Source organism: Chanos chanos, chromosome 4, assembly GCF_902362185.1.
Source record: "Chanos chanos chromosome 4, fChaCha1.1, whole genome shotgun sequence".
In the NCBI taxonomy this organism is placed as follows: Eukaryota; Metazoa; Chordata; class Actinopteri; order Gonorynchiformes; family Chanidae; genus Chanos; species Chanos chanos.
This window is the reverse complement of record NC_044498.1, coordinates 29,138,695-29,166,083: the sequence shown is the minus strand read 5'-3', so window position 1 is coordinate 29,166,083 and position 27,389 is coordinate 29,138,695. Positions and strand designations below refer to the sequence as shown.

General features: G+C 41.0%; 1 protein-coding gene across 1 annotated transcript in view; it reads right to left on the bottom strand.

Annotated features, from left to right (window-relative positions):
- Window positions 1-27,389, bottom strand: part of mdga1 (MAM domain containing glycosylphosphatidylinositol anchor 1) — a 195,989-nt gene that overhangs the window by 55,457 nt on the left and 113,143 nt on the right. The window contains exons 10-15 of the mRNA XM_030772222.1: window positions 23,088-23,354; window positions 13,186-13,334; window positions 4,222-4,396; window positions 3,781-3,804; window positions 2,760-2,903; window positions 2,082-2,243 (exon numbers count right to left, since the gene is read on the bottom strand). Of these exons, the coding sequence (XP_030628082.1) occupies window positions 2,082-2,243; window positions 2,760-2,903; window positions 3,781-3,804; window positions 4,222-4,396; window positions 13,186-13,334; window positions 23,088-23,354 (921 nt within the window). The remainder of the gene's footprint in view (window positions 1-2,081; window positions 2,244-2,759; window positions 2,904-3,780; window positions 3,805-4,221; window positions 4,397-13,185; window positions 13,335-23,087; window positions 23,355-27,389) is intronic.

Sequence of the window (27,389 nt, the reverse complement as noted above, 5' to 3'; positions counted from 1 at the left end):
ACCCAGCATAATGAGGGTATATGCATCTGTGCTTCCCTCTGCCCTGCCACATATGCCACCCCCTTCTGTGCCTCAGGCCACACCCAGCAGGGCTGATTCCCAAATTCCCAACTACAGGGCCAAGCAATGCTGTGCCAGTTACTTAGTGAATTTAGCCAAATAACTAGCAACATAACGAAGAGTAGACTACAGGAGAGGAGAGGAGAGGAGAGGAAAATTGAGAGACTTGTTTAATTTGGATGCTAAATCAAGATTTGATGATAGTACAATACAAACAGACTGATCACACGAGGAAGAAGACACCAGTAAAACAGCACTCAATATCTCCATAAGCAGCATTCATTACTTCCATAAAAAAATACTGATTATTTCCACAAAAAACACTCAATGTTTCTGTAAATATGGCTAGATTCATGAAATGCATCAGTAAAAGACAGAAAACTGATGAGGAAGGTGGAAGGATGGACAGATGGATGGATGGATGTGAACAGACAGAGGAGCCCTGTTAAACATCACACATCCTTTTGTTCCAGGGTTGAGTGGTCTTCAGGCACCCTGGGGTGACTCTGACCCACATTAACAGGCTTCATTCCTCAATTTTGATTTTCATTAAGAATCTGCTGTCTGCTCCAAGTTTCCTAAATAGCGATGAAATTAATAAAACATACCTGCTGAAATAAGCAGTACCCTCCAGCAAAGGAAAAAAAAAAAACAAAACAAAAAAAAAACAGACTCTTAGAGGCTGGGGAAATGAAAGAACGTTCTCCATTTAAGCCATCTGCTGGCCAAGAGTGCACTGTGTGAGGCGACAGAGTGGTAATTAGATATCAGTACTACAGCTGGAGGAAGAGGCAGTAAATATGAGAGAAATGTGGTAAGGAATAGAGAGGAAGAAAAACACTCTTCTTAAAATGCTTTATTTTTGGTCTGATAAAAGTAAGATCTATGTCCTTCTAAGCCTATAGAACCTGAATGAAGTTGAAAAAGACAGATGAATAGATGAACGATGATGAAGAAGAGTGGTGTGAAAGGGTGATGAATAGATGAATGATGATGAAAAACAGCAATGTGAAAGGGTGATGAATAGATGAATGATGATGAAGAGTGGTGTGAAAGGGTGATGAATGATGATGAAGGGGAGCAGTGTGAAAGGGTGATGAATAGATGAATGATGATGAAGGGGAGCAGTGTGAAAGGGTGATGAGTGAAGTTGAGAAAGACAGATGAACAGATGAATGATGATAAAGAGGAGTGGTGTGAAAGGGTGATGAATAGATGAATGATGATGAAGAAGAGCGGTGTGAAAGGGTGATGAATGGATGAATGATGATGAAGAAGAGTGGTATGAAAGGGTGATGAGTGAAGTTGAGAAAGACAGATGAACAGATGAATGATGATAAAGAGGAGTGGTGTGAAAGGGTGATGAATAGATGAATGATGATGAAGAAGAGTGGTGTGAAAGGGTGATGAATAGATGAATGATGATGAAGAAGAGTGGTGTGAAAGGGTGATGAGTGAAGTTGAGAAAGACAGATGAACAGATGAATGATGATAAAGAGGAGTGGTGTGAAAGGGTGATGACTGAAGTTGTGTGTGTGTGTGTGTGTGTGTGTGTGTGTGTGTGTGTGAGTGTAAGTGATAACACTGAGTGAGCTGATGTTGTGATTTAGTTATGAGGAGTTGACATGCCACCTGGTCTAAAACCACTACAGTCATATTTGGGCTGTGGATGATGCTTTGTCCTCCTGAGAAAATCCGAGTACACAGAACACACACATACACACATACACACGCTCAAAAATATACGTTCAATTATACACATACACACACACACTAAAATATACTCTCAAATATACACATATACACAACCTAAAAAATACAGGTGTTGACGGACACCTGACTGACTATCAAAGTGGCTCTATGGTTTTAAAGCCACAATAAGCTGTGACTGTCTAAGCCCACTGTACATATGCAGAAGCTGAGAGAAACAGACTGTGGAACTTTGGGATTCAGTCTCTCACTCTTCAAGCTGAGTGCTCCAAAGTGCACAGTGTTCCAAGTGTGAGGGGTCAAGAACTCACCAATTTGTCTGCCATTCATGTGGTAGTAGAAGGAGATGCAGTATGGCAGGCGGGTGGAGCCAGTTGGTCCCCTGGCCACTGTGACATTGTAGAGTGGTGAGAGAAGTCGGGCTCTGTCCCCTTTCTTACGGGCCTGTGATGTCTCTATGTACATGTAATATCCTGTCCCAGAGAACAGAAAACAGAATTATCACCAAATACAGTCACCTCCAAAGCACTGACACTCTTCAAAACACATCGCAAGTAATGATCCAAGCTACAGCGCAACGCTTTACAATAAAAAACGAACAGGCTCTGCAGTTTGAAATCTACAGGTGTACATAGCCCTGACAACAATCAGAGCTGGTTCACTGAGAGGGGTGGCAGAGGTGCCTGCTCAGCATCTTCAATGCTGATTCATAACATACACTGACAAAATGTTTCCTGTTTATGCATGATCTACTGAGGACCATGAAACAATCTCCTTTTAATAACTAATAGCAACAGCAGAAAGTAATACAAACCCAGTCTGGGATTTTGCACCTCTGATAAATAAAAGGACTTGAGAAGCTAAAAATCTCATATCTGTGAATTATTGGATGTATGTGTTTGTGTTTGTGCGTGTGTGTGCGTGTGTGTGTGTGTGTGTGCATGTGTGTGTGCATGTGTGTGTGCGTGTGTGTGTGCGACATTATTTACCCTCTTTAGTCCCCCTCCTGTCAGTGGCAGGCCCTGAGCGTTTGGGGTTCTGGCTCAGGAAACTCTGTCTGGTCCAGTCAAAGTCATCAGTGCGGTCCTGAGAATAACCACAGATCCTGGAATCCTCGAAACCACACACATGATCTGTGAAGAAGACAGGGCAAAAGACAGAGGGAGTGATTAGAGTTAGAGGAAAGATAAACACACCGATGAAAAAACTGAGACCAGTGATTCAGACAAATAAGGAAGGTAAGGGGTTTAGACAGCAGGAGAGACAGAAAGAAAGATTGGAAGAGTAAGAAAGACTGGGAGAGACAGAGAGAAACCACCAAACGAACAATAAAACTCAGACAAAAAACAGACTCCTTTCTAAACTCAAATGTATTTGCTTCTATGTGTTCTTCATTTTGCTTCCAATAAAACCCTACCCCTGCACCCCATGGCCCCAGTTCTGGCTCTGTTTAGAGAGAACCAGGTCGACACTGTTCTCTATAGCCATTGCACACTGGGATGTAAATGTTAGTTTGAGAGTGTGAAAGCTAATCCTAAAGCTGCTCTGTGAAAGTGAATCACACTACAGTAAGTGATCACTCAAGGATTCCCTCTTCATGTCTAAAAGTCTCTGTTTAGTGTCTGCTAAAACAGGGAAAATGAACAGGCATTTTTACACTGTGTTTGAAATAATCTATTACAAATTCACATCCTGCAATGCTACGTCCACCTCTTCAGTTTGCTTGGCTGTTCTCCCATCTGTTTCAATCTATGTTTTCTTAATTGTACGACTTGGCAAAGCTCTGTGCTTTGGGCGCCAGTGGAGCAGTGTTGAATTTAATTGAACTAAACTGAGAAACCGAGTGAGCAAGAAAGAGGAGGAGAGTGAGCAGGGAAAGGGGAGAGAGAGAGAGAGAGAGAACTAAACTGAGAAACCGAGTGAGCAAGAAAGAGAAAGAGAGTGAGCAGGGAAAGGGGAGGGGGGAGGTGGGGGTCAGACTGGAGAGGGATAATACAGGGACTTTCTTACCTGAAGGTCTGAGAAAAGTGTAAGCTGTAAAAAAAAAAAAAATCAAGACGAGTCAAGTAACATCTTTACAACTGCATTTAACAAAAGGTAACAACACAACACCATCACAACATAGAAGTGTAACATGTTATTCAGAGAACAAAAGCTGCAGAACAGCAATACAGGACAATTTGACCATTTTAAAGACTACTGGAAGGCACTGAGATGTTTGCCAGGACTTTGGTGAGGATTGTGAGGACTGGCACTGTGGCCTGGGTGGGTCTGTGGCATGTGACTGTTCTGTCAGTGTCCGCTTTGCTTTACTGCACATCTGTGCCAATCAACATGATGTCATGGACACAGCGCACATTCCATATTACTTATTTTACCTGTAATTCTTCTCTTTATTTCAGAAGCATGTCTCCAGATTAGTAAGGACTGTAAAAAGGCCAACTGACTTACGCTCTGAGTAGCGGATGATGCGGGTGATGGTGTCTCCTCTCACGAATGTAGTGATGGGTGTGAGACCCACCTCATAGGAGAGAGGGATACGCAGATCAATCAGTGTGTAGGACATTAACACACCCTTCACTGGCTCCTTCACGTTTATCTGCCTCGATAGCACTCTCTGTCCATTCTGCAGAAAACACACACACACACACACACACACACACACACACAGTATTTATTCTCTGTGCTGAAAAAAGGGATGAGTGTTCTTCTGCAGAAATGTGGCCACACCAACCGCTGACCTGTACTTCCGTGTTTCCTTTATTGTGCAAATAAGCAGGCGAGGCTGTAATGAAACAGTGGTTGAGTATCACTTCAGTAGGAAAAGCCTTTAAATAGCTTAAACATATGAAGCTACGGCACACTGACATGGTGATAGCTTGGGTAAGAGCAGAGAGGGGATGGCGTTAGGGGGGGATGAGGGGCACAAATGTGGATAGAGAGGTGGGTGGTGCTTTAGTTAGTAGAGTGTTCTAACTGGTGTCGGTTTTGATGGACTGTCTGAAAATTCTACTCCTGAAATTTCATTATAAAAGCCCCAGTCCTCTACCAGCACAGAACCTGGGTTGAGCCGGGGAAAACTCAAAAGGCCACTGTACCTTCTCCTCACGTCATGCTATTCGTTTAACATCGGTGAGATACCTTCTTACTTTTCAAGAGCTAAAGGACAGAAAAACAGATCAGTAAAACAGAGACTGTGCTGCCCATGTAGCGATGTGCGTTGTATTGGCCCCTCTGTTCAGATAAGCAGTTTCACTCAGTGGAAATGGACTGTTCATGTGTGACAAAGACAGGCAAAGTGCAACAGCACACAGGGACTGCAGATGAAATAACAGAGAGAGAGAGAGAGAGAGAGAGATAGAGAGAGAGAGAGAGAACAAGGAGAGAGAGCAGTCTTAACTCACACCATCTGATCTGTAATTAGCAGACAGCTGTGGCCTGTACGTCCCTCAGAGAAGCACTGTGGACAGGGTGACACCAGCATAAATGGGTACTGTGTTGACAAAGTGAAATGGGCTCAGAGCTCCCCGCAGTCCCACACAAGCAGGTATCCAGGGCCTGGTCATAGCCTACAGGCTTTCTTCCCATTCACCGCACAGAAGACCCTTCCTCTGCTTTTATCTCTGCATCTCTCCCTCACACTCCACTTTTCTATAATTCTCTCTTTCTCTGTATTGCCCAAGGCAATGTTGGTATGGAGCTACATTGTTAACCCTGCCCGAGAGGGTCAAATACATTTGTTATGTGTCTAATTAGGTCCCACAGTAAAAGCTTGTTGCCAGTGAAGTGGGACACGGCCATGCATTAGCGACGATGCTCTCGCTTTCTGGCAACCTGACTGGGCGGAGGTTACTGAACTCCACCCACATGAAAGCCTACACAAAGCAAAGAGTCCACTCACACATACACACACACACACACACGCATGCACACAAACACGCATGCACACACACAAATACACACTCACACACAAGGAAACATAAACACAAGTATCCTTCATCCACAAAATTCATAATCTCTCTCTCTCTCCCCCACATTGTTCGATACACATCTGTCATTACTCCATATTACATCACAATACCTCTGACTCTTGGTCTCATTTATTTACTTTGTCTTTGATTTTTGCTAGAGTGAATGGAGTGAATGAGACAGGATGAATGAGTTCAAACAGATAAACATGGAACTATCTTTTTAAATTTCCCTCACTTCACCATCCCAGACAGCGTCTTTTCCTTCTGAACACACAGCGAAGGCTAAAATGTTGAATTAAGTGTGTGTGAGCTGTGTATTTTGGTTTGACTGTAGGTGTCTGTTCAGTCTGAGTGGTGGTTCATATGTTTCACTCAGACAGTGGATAAGAAGACAGAGAGAAGTGAAGACACATTGGCAACTGGGATCTTACACGCACACACACACACACACACACGCGCACACACACACACACACACACACACACACACACACACACACACACACATGGAAAACATGGAAAAAACTGGGTTTTTAATGGACTGAATGAAACTCAATAGCAAACAATGGCATTTCCCTTTGTATGTTTCCTATATGTGCACTGCTGGGTAGTTTCATAGCATTTTGGAAACTCTCTGTGAAACACGTGTTTTCTCTTAATATTTTATTAGACAGAATTATTCTTTTCAAAATAATATCCTTGCATATTGGTGTCCAATTAAAAAGCCTAAATCTCACAGATTTGTCAGATTAAAAATTCATTTACCCAAAAAGAGTAAAAAATAAAGTCCTTGTTGCAAAAGCAAAGACTTACGGCAGGGTTACTGTGATCCAGTCCGGACCAGCTGATTAATCAAAACAGAATTATTACAAATAACAATATCTTAAGAATGTAGTGCATCTGGAAGTGACCACAGCACCTCTGAAAAACAAAACAAAAACGAGATGCAGAAAAAAAAAAAAAAATCAGTGGTTTAGTCTTAAGTATGGCTGAGACCACATCTCAGCCGTGCTGGAATCAGACCGGTCCAGTTTGATTTGACTAAACTAGCCGTGGCCATACTAACAGACTGTTAAAATGGCTCAGAGCATCTGCATGGACACCATAGGACAGGGGACAGAGGGGATGTGTCTATGGCCATTCACACAGTGTAGGAGTTTTTGACTGAATATCAGAGAGTTTGAGTGAGAGGGTGTGAGTGAAGTAGGGCTGTGTGTAGGATTTGTGAGGTGGTGAGTAAGGCAGTAAGGGGATTTGTGAGGTGGTGAGTAAGGCAGTAAGGGGATTTGGGAAGGGAAACTGAGACCTTGGAGTTTGCTGAGAGGATGTGAGGATGCTGAGTGAGGAGAGGGCTCCTGACTGAAATGTCTCTGCAGGACACAGCCGAGTCACAGCTGAGTCACAGATGGCACACAACTCTGTGCTGTCGGCAGGACACAGCATTCTGGTCTTTGGCACATATGGCAGGTGAGGTTCCTAAATGTCACAGACATAGAAACACACACACACACTCATACACTCTGCTGACACAGTCATTCACTATGACTGAGCAGCTCTGGGCTGATTTGCCTCTTTAAAGAAATGGAGTTTTAGAACATTTATTACTTAATTTATTTATGCCTGTGCCTCCAGTTGTTTCATTCATTGATTCCTCACATTTTGCTCTCCTTATGAGACCATTTTTCATCTGCTCATTAGTCTGTGCTAAAATCCTTTACTGCCCTTCCTTCCTTGGTACTATCCTTCCATCCATCCATCTATCTATCCATCCATTCAGGTCAGTCAGCAGTGTCACCCATGACTGTCTCTCTGTCTGGGCTTTCGGCCATTCTCATGTCCTCCTAGGCATGTGTCAGGCATTCATAGCCACGTTACTATACAGACTTCTGCCGAGCTGTCTTCACAACATCTAGACATGCAAAAAGTCCTGAAACAAGTCTATGGAAACATTTGACAGCAGACTCTTCCTCAGACAATGCAAACAAATGTAAAACATTTATCAACATCAGTATGACCACCGCAGCAAGTCTCAAGCCCTCCATTCCTCCCTCCCTCTCTCTCTCTAACACACACACACACACGTCTATGTAACTAATAGGGGACTATCACCCTATACCTGGCAAGAGTGAACCATAGTTTCTAAACATTTTTATGAAACAACAAAGAGACAGAAAATTACATTTAAGTTCAGTGTTCATAATCTTTACTGAGATAACATTTTAAATGTTTTTTTTTTTTTTTTAACTGCCAAGAGGGGACCTGAACCATGCCCACCTAAGAAAGAGGGGACCTTCACATCCTGCATTAGGCCTGTGTCTATGTATGTTCCATTTTCTCCACAAATCATTTGTTTACTTTAAGAAGGGATAGTATTGCTTTACATTTTCCAATCACACAAATATTTTGATACAATTAGTTTACATAAAAAATAAACCACCAAGAACATTCTCTAATTTGCATAATCCATATATTCGGTCATGCCAATAACTAGTAAAATATGTATAAGTCATCATTTAAACAGTATAGTGTTCCCTCTAAAGGATGTTAAGCATTGCAGGTATTTTTTTCAGTGCTTTTGTATGCATGGTGGAGTGTGAATGTCACCCCACACTATCCAAGAGGACCTGTATCACTTTGTGCAAAGAGGGGACTTGTATCGTTCTGTAGCATCTAAGTGTAGACCACATTATTGGGAGAAATCACACACTGTGACCCTGGTTGAGATTATACTGTAAACTGATATGAACTTAAATATCACCAGAGTCCACTCACAGTATTTCTCTATGGAAAACATAGATATTCCTTTCAAATCCCGGAGGACTCTATAGGTAATTTTTTAAAGAGCAGAGGATTAGCTGTTGAGTCACACAAAGACAACAGTGGCTAATCTGCCCCGCCCCACCCCCTTTTCACTGTGAACTCCGCATAATTCATCTCCATCTTCCCAGGCTTGATACTCCTGCACTGGCCCAGGTTTCTATGAATAACAGATTAGACTGTATGAGTAAAAAGCAACAGTGATGCCACTCCAGTCCCTCCCCAGCTCTCTCAACGTTTCACCTACTATCTTTCCTCCAAGCGAAAGGCAGTGACAGTGCATCAGCACACTGAAAACAAACACCTGGCTTCCATTCGTCTTAACTCTGCAGAAGTTTATGTAAATTGCAAACACTGAAAGTGTGTTTATTTTCTTATGCAGTTAAGCATGTGTCCCTGCTGGATAAATGAGACTGAGCCAACCTGATCTTGCTTCTCTTACTGTATGACTCACGTCTCTGACTGTACAACCTCACTTCTCTTAATGCATGACCTCATTTCTCTTAATGTACGACCTCTTACTGTATGACCTCTCCTCTATTACTGTATGAACTCACGTCTCTTACTGTATGACATCACTTCAATTACTGTATGACCTCACTTCTGTTACTGTATGACCTCACTTCCCTTACTGTGTAACCTCCCTTCTCTTACTGTATGACTTCACATCTTTTACTGTATGCAGCTATACTCACATTGCTAATGGTTACTGTATAGACTATATGCGTTACACCCTATGTCTGCCTCAAGCCAACATTTTAGTTGTCTCTCTGCAAAGCCTTCTACCATTTCAGTTTGTGTTACATGTTGATTGAATAAAGGGTCCAATATTAGAGCAAACTCAGCCTTCAGTTTTTAAAATCATCTCTCCATCATCTCACAGAAAAACTGATTGCAAATATGTAGAGCTTGTCATTCAGTCTGTCTTAAAATGGAAAACAGGATAATAAAAGGCCATAATGAAGCTGAAGAGGTTGTGTGTCTGAGGGCAGATAAGTCACATGCTCAGCTGTGGGAACACACTGTCTGACTGTGCACCATTAGCTGCTCTACTGCATGTCCAGTGATCAATTAGAGAATGAGGGAGGAGAAGACAGAGTTGGAGGGGGGGAGGGGGGGTTGGGGGGATGGTGACTGATATGGAAAATGATAGTAGTACTAAGCTGTAGTACTAAATCTGTAAGCAAAGCTTTAGTGTCCTTTCACACTACAGCTTTTGGTGCTGACCCGGGTCCGCTTGAGCCGTTGTTATGGTCACATTCGGGTAAAACAGACCAAGTGTGAAAGCAGCCTTAGTATCAAAGCTAGTGTAGTACAGAGGAGACCATAGACAGTGAAGAGAAAGAAAAAAAAAAACAAAGTGAAAGGCAAGGAGCAAAGGGATGTGACAGGATAAGGAAGGTGGATGGTATGGAGTGAGGAGAGAGAAAGAGACATTGAAGGTGGTGCTGTGGTTACTCTCAAGGGTTATACGTCTTCTGAAAGTCTTGGTTTGATCGATCAGCTGCCTACTCTCAACTCAACTCTGTATATTCCTCTGATTCACACAGTTATTCATTTCAGAGTGTGAGAGAGAGCGAGAGAGAGAGAGAGAGAGAGAGAGAGAGGAATGAAAATTGTTTCTTTTTTCAGTTTATTAGTTGTCCAAAGGAAATCAGTCACAATAACTTAGCAAAGCATTTGAGTTTGAACGTGCAGCACTCTATCAAGCACTTCTGCAGAGAGCCCAGTATTTGTATCTATATTTGTTGAAGCAGCCAAATTATTTGTATTTGTATTCGAATAAAAGTGGAAATAGGCGTAACAATCCTGTTTTTGTTTTTATCACACTTCTAATTTTAGGATATTAAAGTGTTAATATAAGTGTTCTTCAATAAACTATTACAGTATTTATGAGCACTGAAATGTGATGTTGGTTTATGGTTTCCATTAATCTAGAAATAAACATATATAACCATAAACATCATTGGAAAAAAAATCATTTTAAAACTAACATTCAGTTCTTAATCCACACTCAAACCAATAAACTAAACTGTAAACTAACAGGTGTCTGTGTGAACACCCACCCTGATTGGAGGACACTGAACAGTCAGAATATAAACAAACAAAAAAAACATTATAAATAAAAACTGCTCTCTCTGAAGTACTGTACGCCAAGAACTCAACCTTAATTAACCCCCGACTGAGAGATCTAGTTACACTGCCTAGCTACACTGACAGAGCTAACATAGGCTAATCTCCTCCTCCCAGTGAAACTAACTCTGCTTCACATATTGCGGGTCCTACGACAGAGTATTAGGGCCACATTGAGGAAAAAAAATTCTTAGATTTCGAGAATAAAACTGTAATATTGTGAGAAAAAAGTCACAATATTACGAGAGTTATTTCTGAGGGGAAATATCAGAGGAGCAGCCTGCAGCCTGCATTAAATTGAGGAACGTGGAGCATCTATGTTTTGCCTATATTTTAATCAGGCTGCACTGCCCCGTTTTCAATTTGTGCTCTCTCTCCCCTCCACTCTCCTATTGTCTTCTTCTCACGTCAGCACAAGTAGGCAGAGCACAAATACCCAGTGCTCTCACAGTTAAGAGGAACACCTGGCAGATGTTTTTTTCTTCCCGAAAACAAATTTTAAAATATTTGTATGAAATACATTGTACATTCCCATATTACTTCTTATGTTTTATTTTAACTTTTCGGATCAGTTGCAACTATTTTCCAGGGAAAGCAAGTGCACATCACCTTCATGCACGTGCACATGTATGCGCTTATGCACGCACCACAGGCATTTTCGTTAATGTGATCTTTTATGTCGGCATTTCCACCGTGCACGACTGAAAATATACTCCTGAAGTGTGTGCAGAACACAGCTTTTCTGTTGCTGACAACTTCACAAAGAAACGACTTTCTCTTCAGCATGATGCTATCTGTTAGTGTACTGACAGATTCTGTCAGACAGAGCCACAAGCGTCTTAGCCACACCCTTGACAACGTCACATTAATTGATTGACACACAAACACACAAATTTTCAGATGCACGGTGCATTGTTTGTGTTATAATAAGTGGGACAGAACATGATAAACGTCTATGTAAGTGCTGAAAACAAGTATAATGTTATTATTATTACTTAAATTGTGGTGAAAACCAGGACAATTTGGTGGTGAATGTTGGAAACCGAGACATTTAGTTTTTTACAGATATTTGTCGGGACTGGGGACACTCGGGACACCCTTGAAACCAGGACAATTCAGGACGAACCATATAATGTCACTGGTTAAACAGTATAATATCAGTCAAGTAAGAATATAGTACAAGAATGTGCTAACAAAATGTATTTTGCAGTTTGCCTTTATTATTAAACAAAACAAAAAAAAAAGCCAAAAACGAATATCCGAATCCCAAAATTGAAAATCGAATACCTACCCAACAAACAAATATCTGAACAGTCGAATACCCGGGTCCTGCCCTACCTAAAAGTCAAAAAATAACGTCCTATGTCCTTTCCTAACCACTTTTCCTTGACCTCGATGGAAAACGTCACGAGGTCAAGGAAAGATGGGAAGGAGAATTGAGACATAGGACTTCGTAAAAGACAACTGTGGTGCTAAAAGAATCCGACTGCACTTACACTAAGCTCTGTAATTATGTGACAGTGGATGATATTGACGTGAGTCTGCTGTGGTAAAACTACAATTTTCCAGATGGACTACTAAAAGCGTATCTTAGATACTTCGCTCCGTTCGCTCTTACCATGTTGTTTCATGTAGGCTATATAAACGTGGACAACCCGGTAAAAAATATTATTTCATTACCAAGGTTGGAATTGAAATTAAAAAAAGGAATATAGACTACCAGTCATAAAAGTGAAACGAATGGTTGCTCACACTTGCCCTCCTGTATATTTATCGACATGAATCCCAGTTAGTATGACTGTATGAAAATAACTGTTAAATTTATGCAAGATAGACATAACATGTTAGGCCTACAAATCCACTACTGTACATATCATTCTTATATAATTTACTAACAATTTTCCAAATATTTCTGATTAAAAGTAAGTCAGTAAGTACTGAAGTACAAGCATTAGTAATTGCAAAACAAATTAAATTCTATTTTCTAAAAACGGATCAGATCAACATGACCGACAAGGATATGAGACATTTATAGCCAGATAATGTTTTTAATTCAGCATGTTTGAAACTTAACTTCATATTGTGAATTTTATCATCAGTAGTTCATCATCCGAGTGAAAAAATAGGCCATAGGAGCTTGATCTAAACAGAAATATATGTGTGCTGTCTATCTCATTATTCCGACAAATCCATATGGTAGCCTGGCATTATATGTTGGCAATTCAAATGGGCCGCAATTCAAATCTTGCACCATATGCAGTTGTCTTTTATTGCTTTTTAAATGCTCAAAAATATGTTTGAAATAATATGGTTGAAATCATCACTGAAACTCATGCCAATGGATTTTCTGATTGCCAAACACTCTATGAAAAAAAAAAAGGAATGACTAGTCGAATCTTCACATTGAACAGCCAAATCCAATTTGACTGACAAAATTCTGAGTTGGGTACAGCCCCAGTGTGCGCGTATGTGTGTGTGTGTGTGTGTGTCCATACCTGTCGAACGCTGATCCAGTATCCAATGACCCTGTCCACTGCTCCTGGCTCTTTTTGTGTCCACTGTAGATTGTAGGAATAATTGTTGCCTTTGAGAATGCGGATTGGGTTGGGTGTGTCGTAGTAGAACTCTGCGCTGTACGGTCGGGCTACAGAGATCAAAGGTAGAATATTAATAAAACATATTGACATAAACACTCCTTCAGACAATTTTACTTGCGATGAAGACATTTTCTGTTGGTATGGATTAGGCTTGGGCGGTATGTATTTTTTTATACCGTCATACATTCCTGGCATTTTACCAGGGTATACGGTATTTGTGTTATTAAAAAAAACAAAAAAAAGGCTGCTGGTGATAGAAGTCGTAGCATGTACAACTTTGTCTAGCCTACAATGCTGTGTCTCTAATATGCAGTTAGCCTACTCAGACAGGTCTTGCTGGGTTTAAATAATAATAGCACATAGAATAATGAAAAGATAGGAAATAAGCGTGCTTCTTCCATAGATTCAGCATACCCTGCTGGAGAACCTGATACCCGACTGCCGCGGCGGATACCGATCAGTGGGCTGAGCAGAGATGATGTGCAGGTGGTGGTGGCAGACTGGCAGCTGAATAAAATCATGTGGCTAATAAACTGGTTTTATAGTTGGAAGAAGTCATCTGATGATGTTGTATTTGGCAATATTTCCACGATTATTTATCTCATCATATTTAATTGATAAGCTAGAAGAAATTTGTGCTAAACTGTGGCAGCCATCATGTACTGTTAACTCAGGAATCGTCCGAGCGTAAACGGGGTCACTAGTGTGAAAGTTCAGCGTTAGGGAAACTCCTTTTTGAAGAGTTAGAAAGATCACCCTTTGTTTACTTCAGCAGTGTAACTGCCCGATTTTCCTCGCTCCCTGATTTTCCCCGGAATTACGAAATCCGGAAGTCCGGTCTGCAACACGCAATAATAGTGAGTGAACAAGTGAGCATTTCGAACATAGGGATAGTTTACTGCACTACCCTATTTCCATGTTATTTTACAACATTACATCATATTTCTGCGTTCCCTGCCTGATTTACAATATTTTATTAGGTCATATTTCATAATTATGCTATTGTTTATGCTATGCTATGCTATGCTAATATGCGAAGCATACGGATAACAAACTATGCTAAACTAAACTAAACTATGCTATGCTAATATGCGAAGCCTTCAGAGAATCTTTGAAAAAAAAAAGCAGTACTTCAATAACATTATCAGTATATGCTAACACTCCATCTCTCAATGAAAACAATACATGCTCTTTGTGCCGTAAAATGTTTACGCATGAGCAGTACAGATCTGGCACTGCTGGAACACGTCATGTAGTGTCCGCACGCTTCGGATACTGCACATGCGTACTGCAGTCTGGACTTCCGGACTTTCGTACTTCAGGCAAAATCGGGCAGCTCTCAAAATCAACTGCGCATGTGTGTTGCAGACCGGACTTCCGGATTTCGTAATTCCGGGGAAAACCTGGGAGCGAGGAGAATTGGGCAGTTACAACTACCCACAGATATGGATACATAGATGCCGCATTGGCCGCTGCTGTATGCGTCTACACGACCACCATATTGGAGCAGTCAAGATCCTCTAGTAAACCAATACAATGTATATTGAGAGATGCAGACCTCTCTGCAAAAATCACTGTAACTCGTTTAATTCTGAGCCAATTTTCATGAAATAGCTAGATGTTACCAAAACATTCTTGTGAGCAAGGTTATTGTCTCTCAATCCTTTTTTAACTATATTTATTACAAGACTTTGTTGAGCACTCGATTCTGACTGGTCAATTATGGCATTCTATGGTGTGTCATTTCTGAGTAGCAGACCGTTGCTATGACTAACAGACTGTTGCTATGGACCAACTGCAGAATCTTATGAACTTGTTTTTAGTGGAAGCAATAAAATAATTTTTAATCAATATTTTGTGTCAAATGATTGATTTCTTTAGTAAGTAGCCGTGTAATAAGCGGGATAATACAGCTTCGCGTCGGGGTTTATTTCGCAATAATAACTGGCTCGCTGTCTATGATCCCTTACATAGTCATAGTCACATTTTTACATAAAAATATTTTAACCTAGCCTAACTGCCCTTCAGTCACAGCATTATGTCTGCACATGCAGCTTCGGCCAGGACCATTTAGAGCTCCTGTTCAGTTCCATCAGGGCATCAGGTAGGAATTAGATTTTTGATTACATTTTCTCTACTTTTTGGAGAAATTCACAGAAGCTGAAATTCTAAATAATTTACACTTGATGTTGCCAATTGTATGGAGCCGGCATGTCCCAGAGGAAGTTGTGGCTATTCAGAAGGTTAATGAGTTGGCATAGAGACGATTAGATCCGTCCCCAGTGACTGAATTTAATTCCAGTAAATAACCAGTATCATATAAATTTCTCACATTTATAACAAACCAGATTTCATGGAAATCAGTTCAGAATTAATTAGAATTAGTTACAGTTGATTTTTATACAGAAGTCTGGATCCCTCAATACACATTGTATTTGTTTACTAGAGGATCTTGAACGCTCCAATATAGCGGACGTGCAGACGCAGAGCGGCGACATACAGCAGCTGCCAATGCGGCATCTGTAACTGCCCGATTTACCTCGCTCCCAGGTTTTCCCCGGAATTACGAAATCCGGAAGTCTGGTCTGCAACACACATGCGCAGTTGATTTTGAGAGCTGCCCGATTTTGCCTGAAGTACGAAAGTCCGGAAGTCCAGACTGCAATACGCATGTGCAGTATCCGAAGCATGCGCACACTACATGACATGTTCCAGCAGTGCCAGATCTGTACTGCTCATGCGTAAACATTTTACGGCACAAAGAGCACGTATTGTTTTCATTGAGAGATGGAGTGTTAGCATATACTGATAATGTTATTGAAGTACTGCTTTTTTTTTTCAAAGATTCTCTGAAGGCTTAGCATATTAGCATAGTTTAGTTTAACATAGTTTATTGTCCGTAGGCTTCGCATATTAGCATAGCATAGCATAAACAATAGCATAGTTATGAAATATGACCTAATAAAATATTGTAAATCGGGCAGGGGACACAGAAATATGATGTAATGTCGTAAAACACCATGGAAATAGGGTAGTGCAGTAAACTATTATTGTGTATTGCAGACCAGACTTCCGGATTTTGTAACCACTCCGCATCCTCGTTGTCGCAGAACACACAACGTAATCAACCCATAGGGTGCATGGGAAAGGTACTTAACTTAACTAATCTACTAACAGCAGCGTGAATGTAAACACATTAAATCATGGGCGAGATCGGCAAGAGTTATATTAAATAACAGTCCTGTGTGAGAGTGGTCACCACAAATAATTTGTCTATTGGCTAAGTTCCCTGTTGTAATAAATTCATTTCATTTTATATTTTTATAAAAATAGTCATAGTACACACAGCTTCGTCCGGACTGGCTGGCTCACCTTTATCATCGGGACGAAACCCAAAATACTCCCAAACAGGGACAGAGACATTTTCTTTTTTACTAGCCCTACGTTATCTCCACCACTCGCAGTCGCCATCTTTGTTACCAGTAGACTGACCTCTGGTTGCACCTGCTGTGCACTACAATACCTCACCACAATACAGCATCTCCATATCAGGATATAGAAAAAGTGAAGCGTCTGTATTTTTGATGGTATTGAAACTCGTACCTTCGGTATTTCTAAATACCCTGGTATACCGTAATACCTTGATACCACCCAAAACTAGTATGGATATATCACTGTAACTAAAACACAGCAATTACTCCAATTATTCATTGTTAAACGTGGAAATGTTAATACCCACTGCAGCAAGGTTTATGGTGAATTAGTTTTGCAGATTACAAGTTACTGACATATTGTAAATCGGTAATAAATCTTGGGTTAAACAAATCAAAACTTTTTTTAGTGATTGTTTTCAAACATCGGTTATATAGCCCTTCACTGCAATAGACTTATACTGTCCTTATTTGTTTCCTGTTGACTGCAAATCTGACTCCACACGGCCTTAGCCATGCTCCCCGGGCGCAGAGGAATGCTGCCCACTGCTCCTGCGTCTGGTGTGTGTTCACTACTGGTGTGTTGGATGGGTTAAATGCAGAGACAAATTCACTGCTCACTGTTCACAGTGTGTGTGTGCAATCACAGTGTGTGTGTGAGACTTTAATAAGGTACAGCTAATGTCTGACTCCGCATGGCCTTAGCTATGCATAAGGTACAGCTAATGTCTTGTCATTACTTTGTGTCTTTGGCTAACTCCATATCCCTCTGTCACAGAATTCAGATCTGTTCTCACTACACTGACTCCCAGCAGGAGATGATACCAACAAGTGCCTGTGCCAGTGTCCAACATGCTAACTGTGACATATGCTTTGCCACAAACTGTTTATAACCATACCTACACAACGGAAATACTCCGTTTGGGGACTTGGTCATTCCCGGCTTGGCAGAGAACATGTTCTGATATCTATCACAGACTGCTTATATTCAACCACTGGACTATCAAGTAGATACTAGATACTATGCCGTGGGTTGTCCCCATTGCGATTTGACAATTTTGTAAAGTCAAGCTTCAGTTCAATATTCACTGTGTAATAGATTTAAAATATGTAATGGAGCATTACCACATGAGATACCATCAAAATGCTAACTGCTCTATATTCTAATGCAAGGATGAGAACTTAAAGATATGAATTGCTTCCAACATGTGTCTATTACATTTTTTAAAGTGCACAAGGTATGTCTGCCTATGCTCTGTCTCAACTGAGTGAGAAGAACTGTAAACAGTGGCCGTCCATCATGATGCAGGCTAGGTAGTTTCACTTGAGTGTGTAATGTAAAGAAACATAAATGCGCTAGTTACTACTGCATAATTCATAATGAAGTTATGACCAGTTGCCAAGACAGCTATCAAAGTTCCGACTGTATGCGTTGATACTTTGTTGTATTGGCAGTTGTAGTTCAGTTCTGTCGGAGTTTGTATCGTCCTTGTGTTGACTATCCCGAAGTTCATTTTTATGAAACAATTATCAATCACATCAGCCTGCTCTGTTCTTCAAGAAACATTTGATGGTGTCAGAAGATAACTGGCAAAGTTTTTACTGCCCGAATATTTTGACTTCAGCCATCCGGAGCTATGGCCTGAATGGAAACAACGGTCCAACAGACACAGAAAAGCATCCAAGCACATTGTTTATACTTTTGTATAAGAAGATGAGGATGATGAAAATCAATATGACGAAGTATTGGAGAAGTTGGACAGATATTTAGTCCCAAAGGTTAACGTAATTCATGAGAGAGCTAGATTCTGCCAGCTCGTGCAGAAACAGGATGAGAGCGTTGAGGAATTCAATTGAAGTTTACACAAGCTTGCAGAGACTTGTGCTTTCAGTGAGGAAAAAAACGAAAACATAAGGAATAGGCTAGTGGTAGGTGTCCTGGACATGCTAATTTTCATTGCAAGGTTGTCCTATAGTGGCTACCTGTAACATTTGCATATAAATATCAATTGACCCTGTGTTTACTTTCTTCACCGACACAAACAAAAATGAAAAGACTTTATCAAGCAAAGCTCAGCTTTAGGAAGGAAGGAGATACAGGACAAGGTGGGGAGACTGAGAGAAAAAGAAAGAGAGAAGGTGATGGAGATGAGGGAGGAAGAGCAGGTACTGCCCACTGTGCCAAGGATAGGATTAGCATTATGTGCTTGCGCTGCTCAACACAAAAAAAAAAAAAAAAACTTTCTGTAATTCAAATCCAAAGTGATGCAAACTCAAACACAAAGATGAAACAAAGAGGGCGTATATAATTTTACTAAATTATTTTGAACACACTTTGGCAGGAGAGACAAGTGACAGGTCATTGAGAAAGGGACAGGCACCGAATACAGAGGGAGAGAGACAACAAAGAGTAGAGGATGGAGGGAAATAGACAGAAAGAATGTAATGTAGAAGATAGAAAGACAAGAGGAGATGAGAGAGAGGGAGCAGGTTATGGAAAGCAGAGAGACACAGAAAAGGAAGCTGAAAGAAAGAGCATAGGAGACACAGAGGGAGGAGACTCAGAGAGACCAAACAAGCAGAGCAGCACTGGAGGAACCCAGGCTGGAAGAAAGTTGACAGGAAGAAGGGAGAGAGAGCTGAGAGGTGAGAGAGCTGATGTCAGTCAAAGACACACATTTCTACATGAATTTAATCCAGCCAAGTTTAAAAATAAACCTCTAACAGATGAAGATAAGTGCTGCCCTCTCAAGAATAAGTGGTTCAAACATAACCATAATTACCCTAAAACAAAGTGAAAAGCAATTGCACTATAATATGAAGTGGGAGGAGAAATATTCTTAGCTTAAATATTGTTTCAGAAGATTCCACCTACTGTGCTATTTGTATGTTATTTAGCAAAAAAAAACAACAATTATAATTTTCATAAACGAAGGATTTTGAAACCGGAAAAATGCTATTGGAGAGAAGCGGGGAGTCATTTCGAACCACAGTTGTAGTCCAGGCCACCTAAAGGCCTCTGAGCTTGCTGAGAATTTTCTGTCGGCTGCACAAGGGCAACAGAAAAGCATTAAATCTGTTCTAAGCAATGCATATGCCAAGAGGGTTAGTGTGACTCGCAAAGCTCTCCTTTCCATCCTAAATGTTATAATCAATCTGTCTAAGAGGAACAGCACTGTGTGGTAACTGGACAAAAGAAAGTGAAGATGGCAACTTTAATTATTTCCTCACATAGGAATCTTCATTTGATGCAACACTGAAACATCATCTCGAGACAGCACCAAAAAATGCCAAATACATAGGACCAAGGATTCAAAATGAACTAATAGCATGCTGTGAAGCTGAGATTCGGGAGGACATAGTTAAGGATATAAAAAAGCCAAGTTTTTCACAGTCCTTGCAGATGAATCAATGGACGTGAGCGGGACAGAACAACTGTCTATCTGCATTCACTAGATAAACCGTGACAATGGAGCCAAGATATGTGAGGAGTTCTTGGTTTCTGTCCTCTTGCCAAACAAGATGGTGCATCTATTACAGAAGTCACCCTCTCTCAGTTGAAGGTGGGGTCTAGAGATTGAATATCTCAGAGGGCAGGGCTATGATTGAGCCTGCACAATGAGTGGGCATGTGAGTGGAGTACAACAACGCATTACAGAGCTTCAACCACGGGCACTATTCACACATTGTCGAAGCCACGCACTCAATCCTGCGGTAGTCCATTGATGTTCTGACATCCCGCTCATCAGGAACGCTATGGCTACCATTGAGAATGTTGCAGTGTTTTTCTGTGCATCTTCTGTCAGGAAGAACATGTTACAAGAACAACCACAAGGAAGCAAGGAAACGCAGGCAAGTGACAAAAGAAAAACAGGAGGCTTCCCACTCATGTCAGACACTCGCTGGGGCTCCAGAGGGAAGACAGTGGGTGTTTTTCTGGATCATTTCAATGCAGCCCACTCTGCACTCATAGAAGTGGAATCAGGAACATCACCAAACTCCAACAAGGCTAGCAACCTACGACACAGTATAGAGTCATTTGACACAATTGTCACTGCTGTCACAACAAAAGTTCAAAGTTCTAGGCTACATTCAGCCATTGACCAAAGAGTTACAGTCACCAAATATCGTCCATGTGACTGCCTACAAAAAGACCAGAGAGGTGGCTCATGTAGCTTCTATGCTAAGGAATGAGGAGGGCTTCAGTGAAATGTATAAAAAGTCAGCCGAACTTGCCAGCAGCATTGATGTGGTTCCAGAAAAAAAGTGTGTGACCAATAGGCAGCAAAACATAGAGAACACACCCTCACAGTTAGTAGAGAAACATTACAGACTCAATCTGTTCTACCATTTTATTGACCACGTGACAAGCCAACTAAACACCAGGTTTGCGGAAAACTCTGAGCCAGCGCTGCTTGCTACATACCTAATATCTTCAGCTTTGGCCAACCTCACGAAAGAAAAGCAAGAAATGTTGGCATCATGGTACCGAGAAGACCTCCCTCAGCCAGACTCCATCAACCAGGAGATTCACTAGCGCCAACAGCAAAAGAAACATTGGACCACATAGACATGCAATACTACGTAATAATGTGAAAATATCTTGTTGTAACGTGAAACTATCTTGTTAAAACGTGAAAAACATCTTGTTATCCCAATAAACTTTTTACATTATAACGTGAAAACATCACCTTAAAACGTGAAACATTTCATGTTCTAAGTTATCATGTTTTAACATGAAACACTTTACGTAATAACGTGAAAAACATCTTGTTATCACAAACTTTTCACATTATAACGTGAAAATATCATGTAAACGTTTCATGCGCTAACAATATAAGTTATCACGTTTTAACATGAAATGTTTCACGTAATAATGTGAAAATATCTTGTTATAACGTGAAACAATCCTGTTAAAATGTGAAAAACATCTTATCACAATAAACTTATTTCACATCATAACATGAAACTTTTCACATTATAACGTGATCCGTGAAATATCTTGTTAAAACGTGGAAAACATCTTGTTATCACAATAAACTTTTCACATTATAACGTGATACTGGTCCATTTTTTTGTGGCAACAAAACGCTGCCATAGAAAATAATAGGAACTTTCTGTAAACATTCTCTTACACTGAAATAGGTAGGTCATTCACTTATGGCTCAGACGCAACATCTGTATATTGAAGTGCTGTTTTTCTTACGGACTAAATTGTCCAACGCTCAGTGAAAGCCATTTTTCCGCACCACAAATGTAACGCTTTCCTTAGGTTTCACATATTTGTTACTGGTGGGCGTATCCGCAGTCGCCTTGGGTCACTTCTGAGTGGTGAGCATGACTGGTACGCGAGGAACACGGCACTTCTGACTGGTGAGTATGACTGTCACACAAAGCGGACGGCATCAATTTGTAAAACCATTCACACAACAGTTTAAACTCTGGGTCAGACACGCTGCATAACGTACATGCCAAATCGCAGCCTTTACAATTTGCTAATCGCATTGTTTCAAATCGCGATTTTGATTTGAAATCGATTAATCGTTCAGCCCTATTTTAACGGCTTTATTCAGTCCAAACCTCATTTTAATTTGCATACAGGAAGAGCTTTAGAATTACTTCATGTTTATCCGCTTTTTATTTCACACATGCACAGGCGTAATGAGAATAGCATTTAAACACTTGAAATTATCACCAGGTTAAACAAGTCTGCTTTGCATACGTTTATTTATTTGATTGTTTTGTGTTTTTTAATTTATTTTTTCCAAGCATCTAAGCTAAAACCAGAAAAAACCCTTGTACTTGCAGCACTATATACATTAATAATCCATGTGGTGGGACCCTGATGTGTGTACCAGCTCCCATTTAAAGACCAACTGTATCTAGCTGTAGCACACCTGCCCAATGTGGCTCAGGATCCAAAATGCAGGTATCAGTGTGTGAATGTGTCACTGCTCTAAATGCAGGTATCAGTGTGTGAATGTCTCTCTGCTCTAAATGCACGTTTCAGTGTGTGAATGTGTCTCTACTCTAAATGCATGTTTCAGTGTGTGAATGTCTCTCTGCTCTAAATGCATGTTTCAGTGTGTGAATGCCTCTATGCTCTAAATGCAGGTTTCAGTGTGTGAAAGTCTCTCTGCTTTAAGAGTTGTGACTGTGCCTCACAGAGCAGAGCCTGGAAAGACAGTGTAACAGATGTTCAGATGCATCAAGGAGAGGGTGTGGCACCAGCACTTAAGTGAGAAATAACTGAGAGATCACATGGATTTTATAAACTCAGCAGAAAAGGGGAAAAAAACACAACTTCCAATAGTGAAGTTTTCCACTCATCAACACACAGGAACAAATACAAATCCCAAGGCCACTCACCGGACACGTTGAAGGTGCAGCTGGATGAACCAACCCCATTAAAGATCCTACACTCATATGTGCCATTGTTGGTGGGATCCAGTTTGAAGCGCAGTGGCGGAACGTCCTGCAGATCCACGGTGGGAGTGCGGATCTGTACACCATTACGATACCAGCGTACGCTGGCCAGACGAGACGGGTTGGCTTTCAGGACTGTACAGCGCAGAATCACTGTTTGGTAGTTAGGCGAGCGAACGTCCTTGGAGACAGGGTCCACAATGGGAGCATCTGTGTTAAAGAGAGAAAGGAGTCAGGGGAGTGTGGAGGCCTGACAGGACACAAAAAAAGATGAGTAAATATGTAGGAACATTGTTAATGCCGTTTACCTTACACTGAGATTTTTGAAATCTCCTAATTTCTGTTGTTATAATATGATAAGTTTGTGAGATACACTTTATTAAGATGACATCAGGCACAGAAATCTCCTGCCACATCTGACTGAGGTCTAATATCAGTCAGCGATGCAGGTAACCCTGCCCAATCTGAACACCCTGGACCCCTATAAAATTATAAATATAAAATATCAGTAAGCGATGCAGGTAACCCTGCCCAATCTGAACACCCTGGACTGCTATAAAATTACAAAAAACATTTTAAAAAGCTGTGAACCAAAGCCAGTGTGAGGACACAGTGAGGCGCTGTCAGACGAGCTAAATGAGCGTGCAACAGATTGGTGATGTGATCAGTGGAGGACGAGCTGGTTGCACATGGTAATTATATGTAATCTGTCTCACGTCACAATGACCACCTACATGATGTTTGACCAAGTTAGTCAGGCAGTAATCTAATACCCAAGAGATAAAGTGATCACAAATCATGCTGCCTACCCCTGCCCTCTTCCCCTTCAGCTAATTAGAGGAGCATTAACACAATGCCTAATGATGTGAGGAAGTGCAAGGAGAACAGCCCACTTAGCGTCCTGGTTGGGAGAAACACATTAGTGCCTGTATAAGGGTAATTAGGATATTGCCATGTGCTAGAGGTGATGGGACAAATAGAGTGTCTCACTGCCAGTTTACATCATCATCTCAACTACAGTTCATGTCTGTTTTCTAAGGTAATCCATTCCCTGAATATTTGTTTGTTGACTCAGGCAATGGATGAAAGAGTATCAGATCACTGGAGATGAGCTGATGTGGAACTGGTATAATGGGCAGCTGCAATAATGTGATGCTGATGGACACAAAAAAACCTCAGTTCAAGACAAAACAACATTCGTTGACCTCTTAAATGTGTGTGTGTGTGTGTGTGTTTTATATATTGTATATCACAGGAGAAGAGCTACATTAATCACTACTGTGTGGATGAAGTATGAAGTGTGACAATAAGTGACACTCTGATTAATACAGTGTTACTGTTCCTTGTCTGGCAGTGTGACTTACACAGAGTCTGATGTCCTCTTCCTGTACTCTGCACAGCTAAAGTCTCAGTGGCATTACCAACATAAGTAAATGCCCTGTTCAAATAAAAAGTCTGGCCCTCTTTCCTCGCAGGGGGCAGGTTATCTGATACATCCTAGAACTGCAGAAGTTACAATAGGTAACAAATGTTAGGGATTCAGCTTCCCTGAGACCTGGTTCCACCCCTTAATCTCATGTGCTAAAAAAGGATATGGAGTGAGAAACGCTGAGGACAGTAAAGAAAAAAAAACACCATAAAAGTGTCACTGACTGTGAGCCTCAGGGTTGTTCATGGACAGGAAGTGTATGTATGTGAGAGAGAGATCACCCTATTCTCCATGCCTGTGTGTGTGTGTGTGTGTGTGTGTGTGTGTGTGTGTGTGTGTGTGTGTGAGTGTGAATGTGAGTATGCGTGTGTGTGTGAGTGTGAGTGTGTGTAGTGATGGATGAGATCAGGTTCACAGGTTCCAGTCCACTGTCCTAAGTAAAACCTAAGCATAACCACAGCAAACCAAATGATCACTGTTTTAAACTGGGCTGATGAATAAACAGACCAATCAGTCGGAGCTATAACTGACACATCACTGGAAGTATTCACCGTGACCTTGTGCACAAACATTGCACATAGGTTAATGTATTCTGGCTAAGCAGGCTAGTGTCAAATTTGTAATTATGAGAGTACTGTTCCAATAATATGAAACTACCCCACCACAGTCACAGTGCATCCAGACACATTACTGCTCACTATCAGACCCGTTACTGTTCACTATCAGCTCTGCCCGTGTATCCAGACCCATTACTGTTCACTATCAGCTCTGCCCGTGTATCCAGACCCATTACTGTTCACTATCAGCTCTGCCCGTGCTAGCTGAACAGTTCCTACTTCATCCCAAATTCTAGTTTAAATCATACTATGTTCAGCAGTTTTAATTTCACAACACAACAGTTCCCATAAAAAAACAATGATCATTTGTTTTATATTAAATGCACAGTCTGTAATGGGCTACAAGCCATCCAACCGGGCTGCCAACATCACTCAAAAAGTCCCATCTACGCGAAAATGAATGCAATGACAAGAGAGGGGAACGACAGAATAAAACAATTTAGAAACATGGCAGGAGAGGGAGGAAGAGAGAGAATGTGTGAGTAAGCAAGACGGAGAGAAAGTGTTTTTGCTGAAGAGGGAAGACCCTCTTGGAGTGTGAAAGGAGAGAATTCTGATGGATGACACCGAGGTGGGAGATGAAGAAGAAGAATCACAGGGCTATGGGATGGACAGAGAAAGGGAAAGAGGGAGAAAGAGAGTAAGAATGAAAGAGTGTGTGTGCCCTGGTTTCTGTGAGTCCACTCTGGGCATCTGAGTTTCTGTATGCCATGCTGTAAGCACTAGCTAACATGAAAGGAGAACCTGGGGTCAGTACATACACACACATAAATATATATATATATATATATATATGTACGTACACACAAAAAGATAAACTCACATATGTGTACATACACACACACGCCCTGACCTCCACTGGCTACCCATGGTCGCCCGAATCAAATTTAAGTCACTAAAGCTCACTTACAGAGTGACTTCTGGGTCTGCACCCATCTACCTAAATTCGCTAAAACAGGCTTATGCTCCTACTGGCCCACTGTGTTTTTCCAAGGAACATCGTCTAGCATTCCCTTTCCTACAAACAAGGCAATCTCAGTCCAGACTGTTTTCGTTCCCCGATGGTTGAACAAGGTACCAGTTGCCATCCAAGCAGGGGCGTCCCTCTCTATCTTCAAGAACCTCTTAATGTAATATAATGTAATGTGTGTGTGTGTGTGTGTGTGCGTGTGTACTGACTGGAACTGTGGAATACATCTGGTAGGTCCTCCTTTCACATTAGCTAGTGCTTACAGCATGGCATAGAGAAAGACTCAGATGCCCAGACTGGACTCACAGAAACCAGGGCACTAAGAGCCAGGACATAGTGTGCAAAGACACTTCTGAATTTGGAGACTCTGTTTTAGAACTGCAAGTATAAAATAGCCAACTTGTTCTTTTATTTGACAGAAAACAGATGAAGTAAAGCAATTGAAGCCGAAAGCTAACTCCTGTATAAAATCCAGTGCATTAAACAAGTGCTTCCTCTTCAGCTGTCTCACGCATTTAGAAACAGAGAAAATTCAGCATCAGCTGCATCTCAAAGCTCTGTCAAGAGTGACAATATCTGTTTCCAACAATCCAGACTGTTACAACTGGATAATAATGTTAACTGTAACTGTCATAATAGAAAAACAGTGAGAGTGAAATTTGGCCACTTGATATCCTTCTCACACTACTACAAACGACTCTCTCCTCAGGCTTATATAAAAATATGTCAGTGTAGAATGTTTAAAGGTGGAATTTAAGGGGGTACAAGGGGTTTATTAATGTCCCCATCTCAACATACCTCTCTTCAGATACCTCTGGATATACAAGAGCACTAAATTTCCTAACAAGCTTATTGAAAATTTGCCTCAGAGCTCAGTGACTGGTGTATAAAATCAGTGAAAGCAATGCACACCCAGATCAAACATAAGAACATAAAACGCATTTTTTTTTAAACATATACACTCTTTTACAGATAAACAAATCAGATGCAAAATCATACATCATAGCACATTGCAAACCTATGCAGATTTGACTCTTTCAGAGTTTACTTTATTCACCGAGTCAAACGGAGGGACTTTAAAATGCTTTGCGTGACAGAGTTAGTTTTAGTACAGCCAAACATATCTCTGAGAACCAGCATCGGTGAAAAAATATTTTGCGTTCATGTCTGTTTTCCAAGGTAATCATATAGCCTTTCCCTGAATATCTGTTTGTTGACTCAGGCAACGG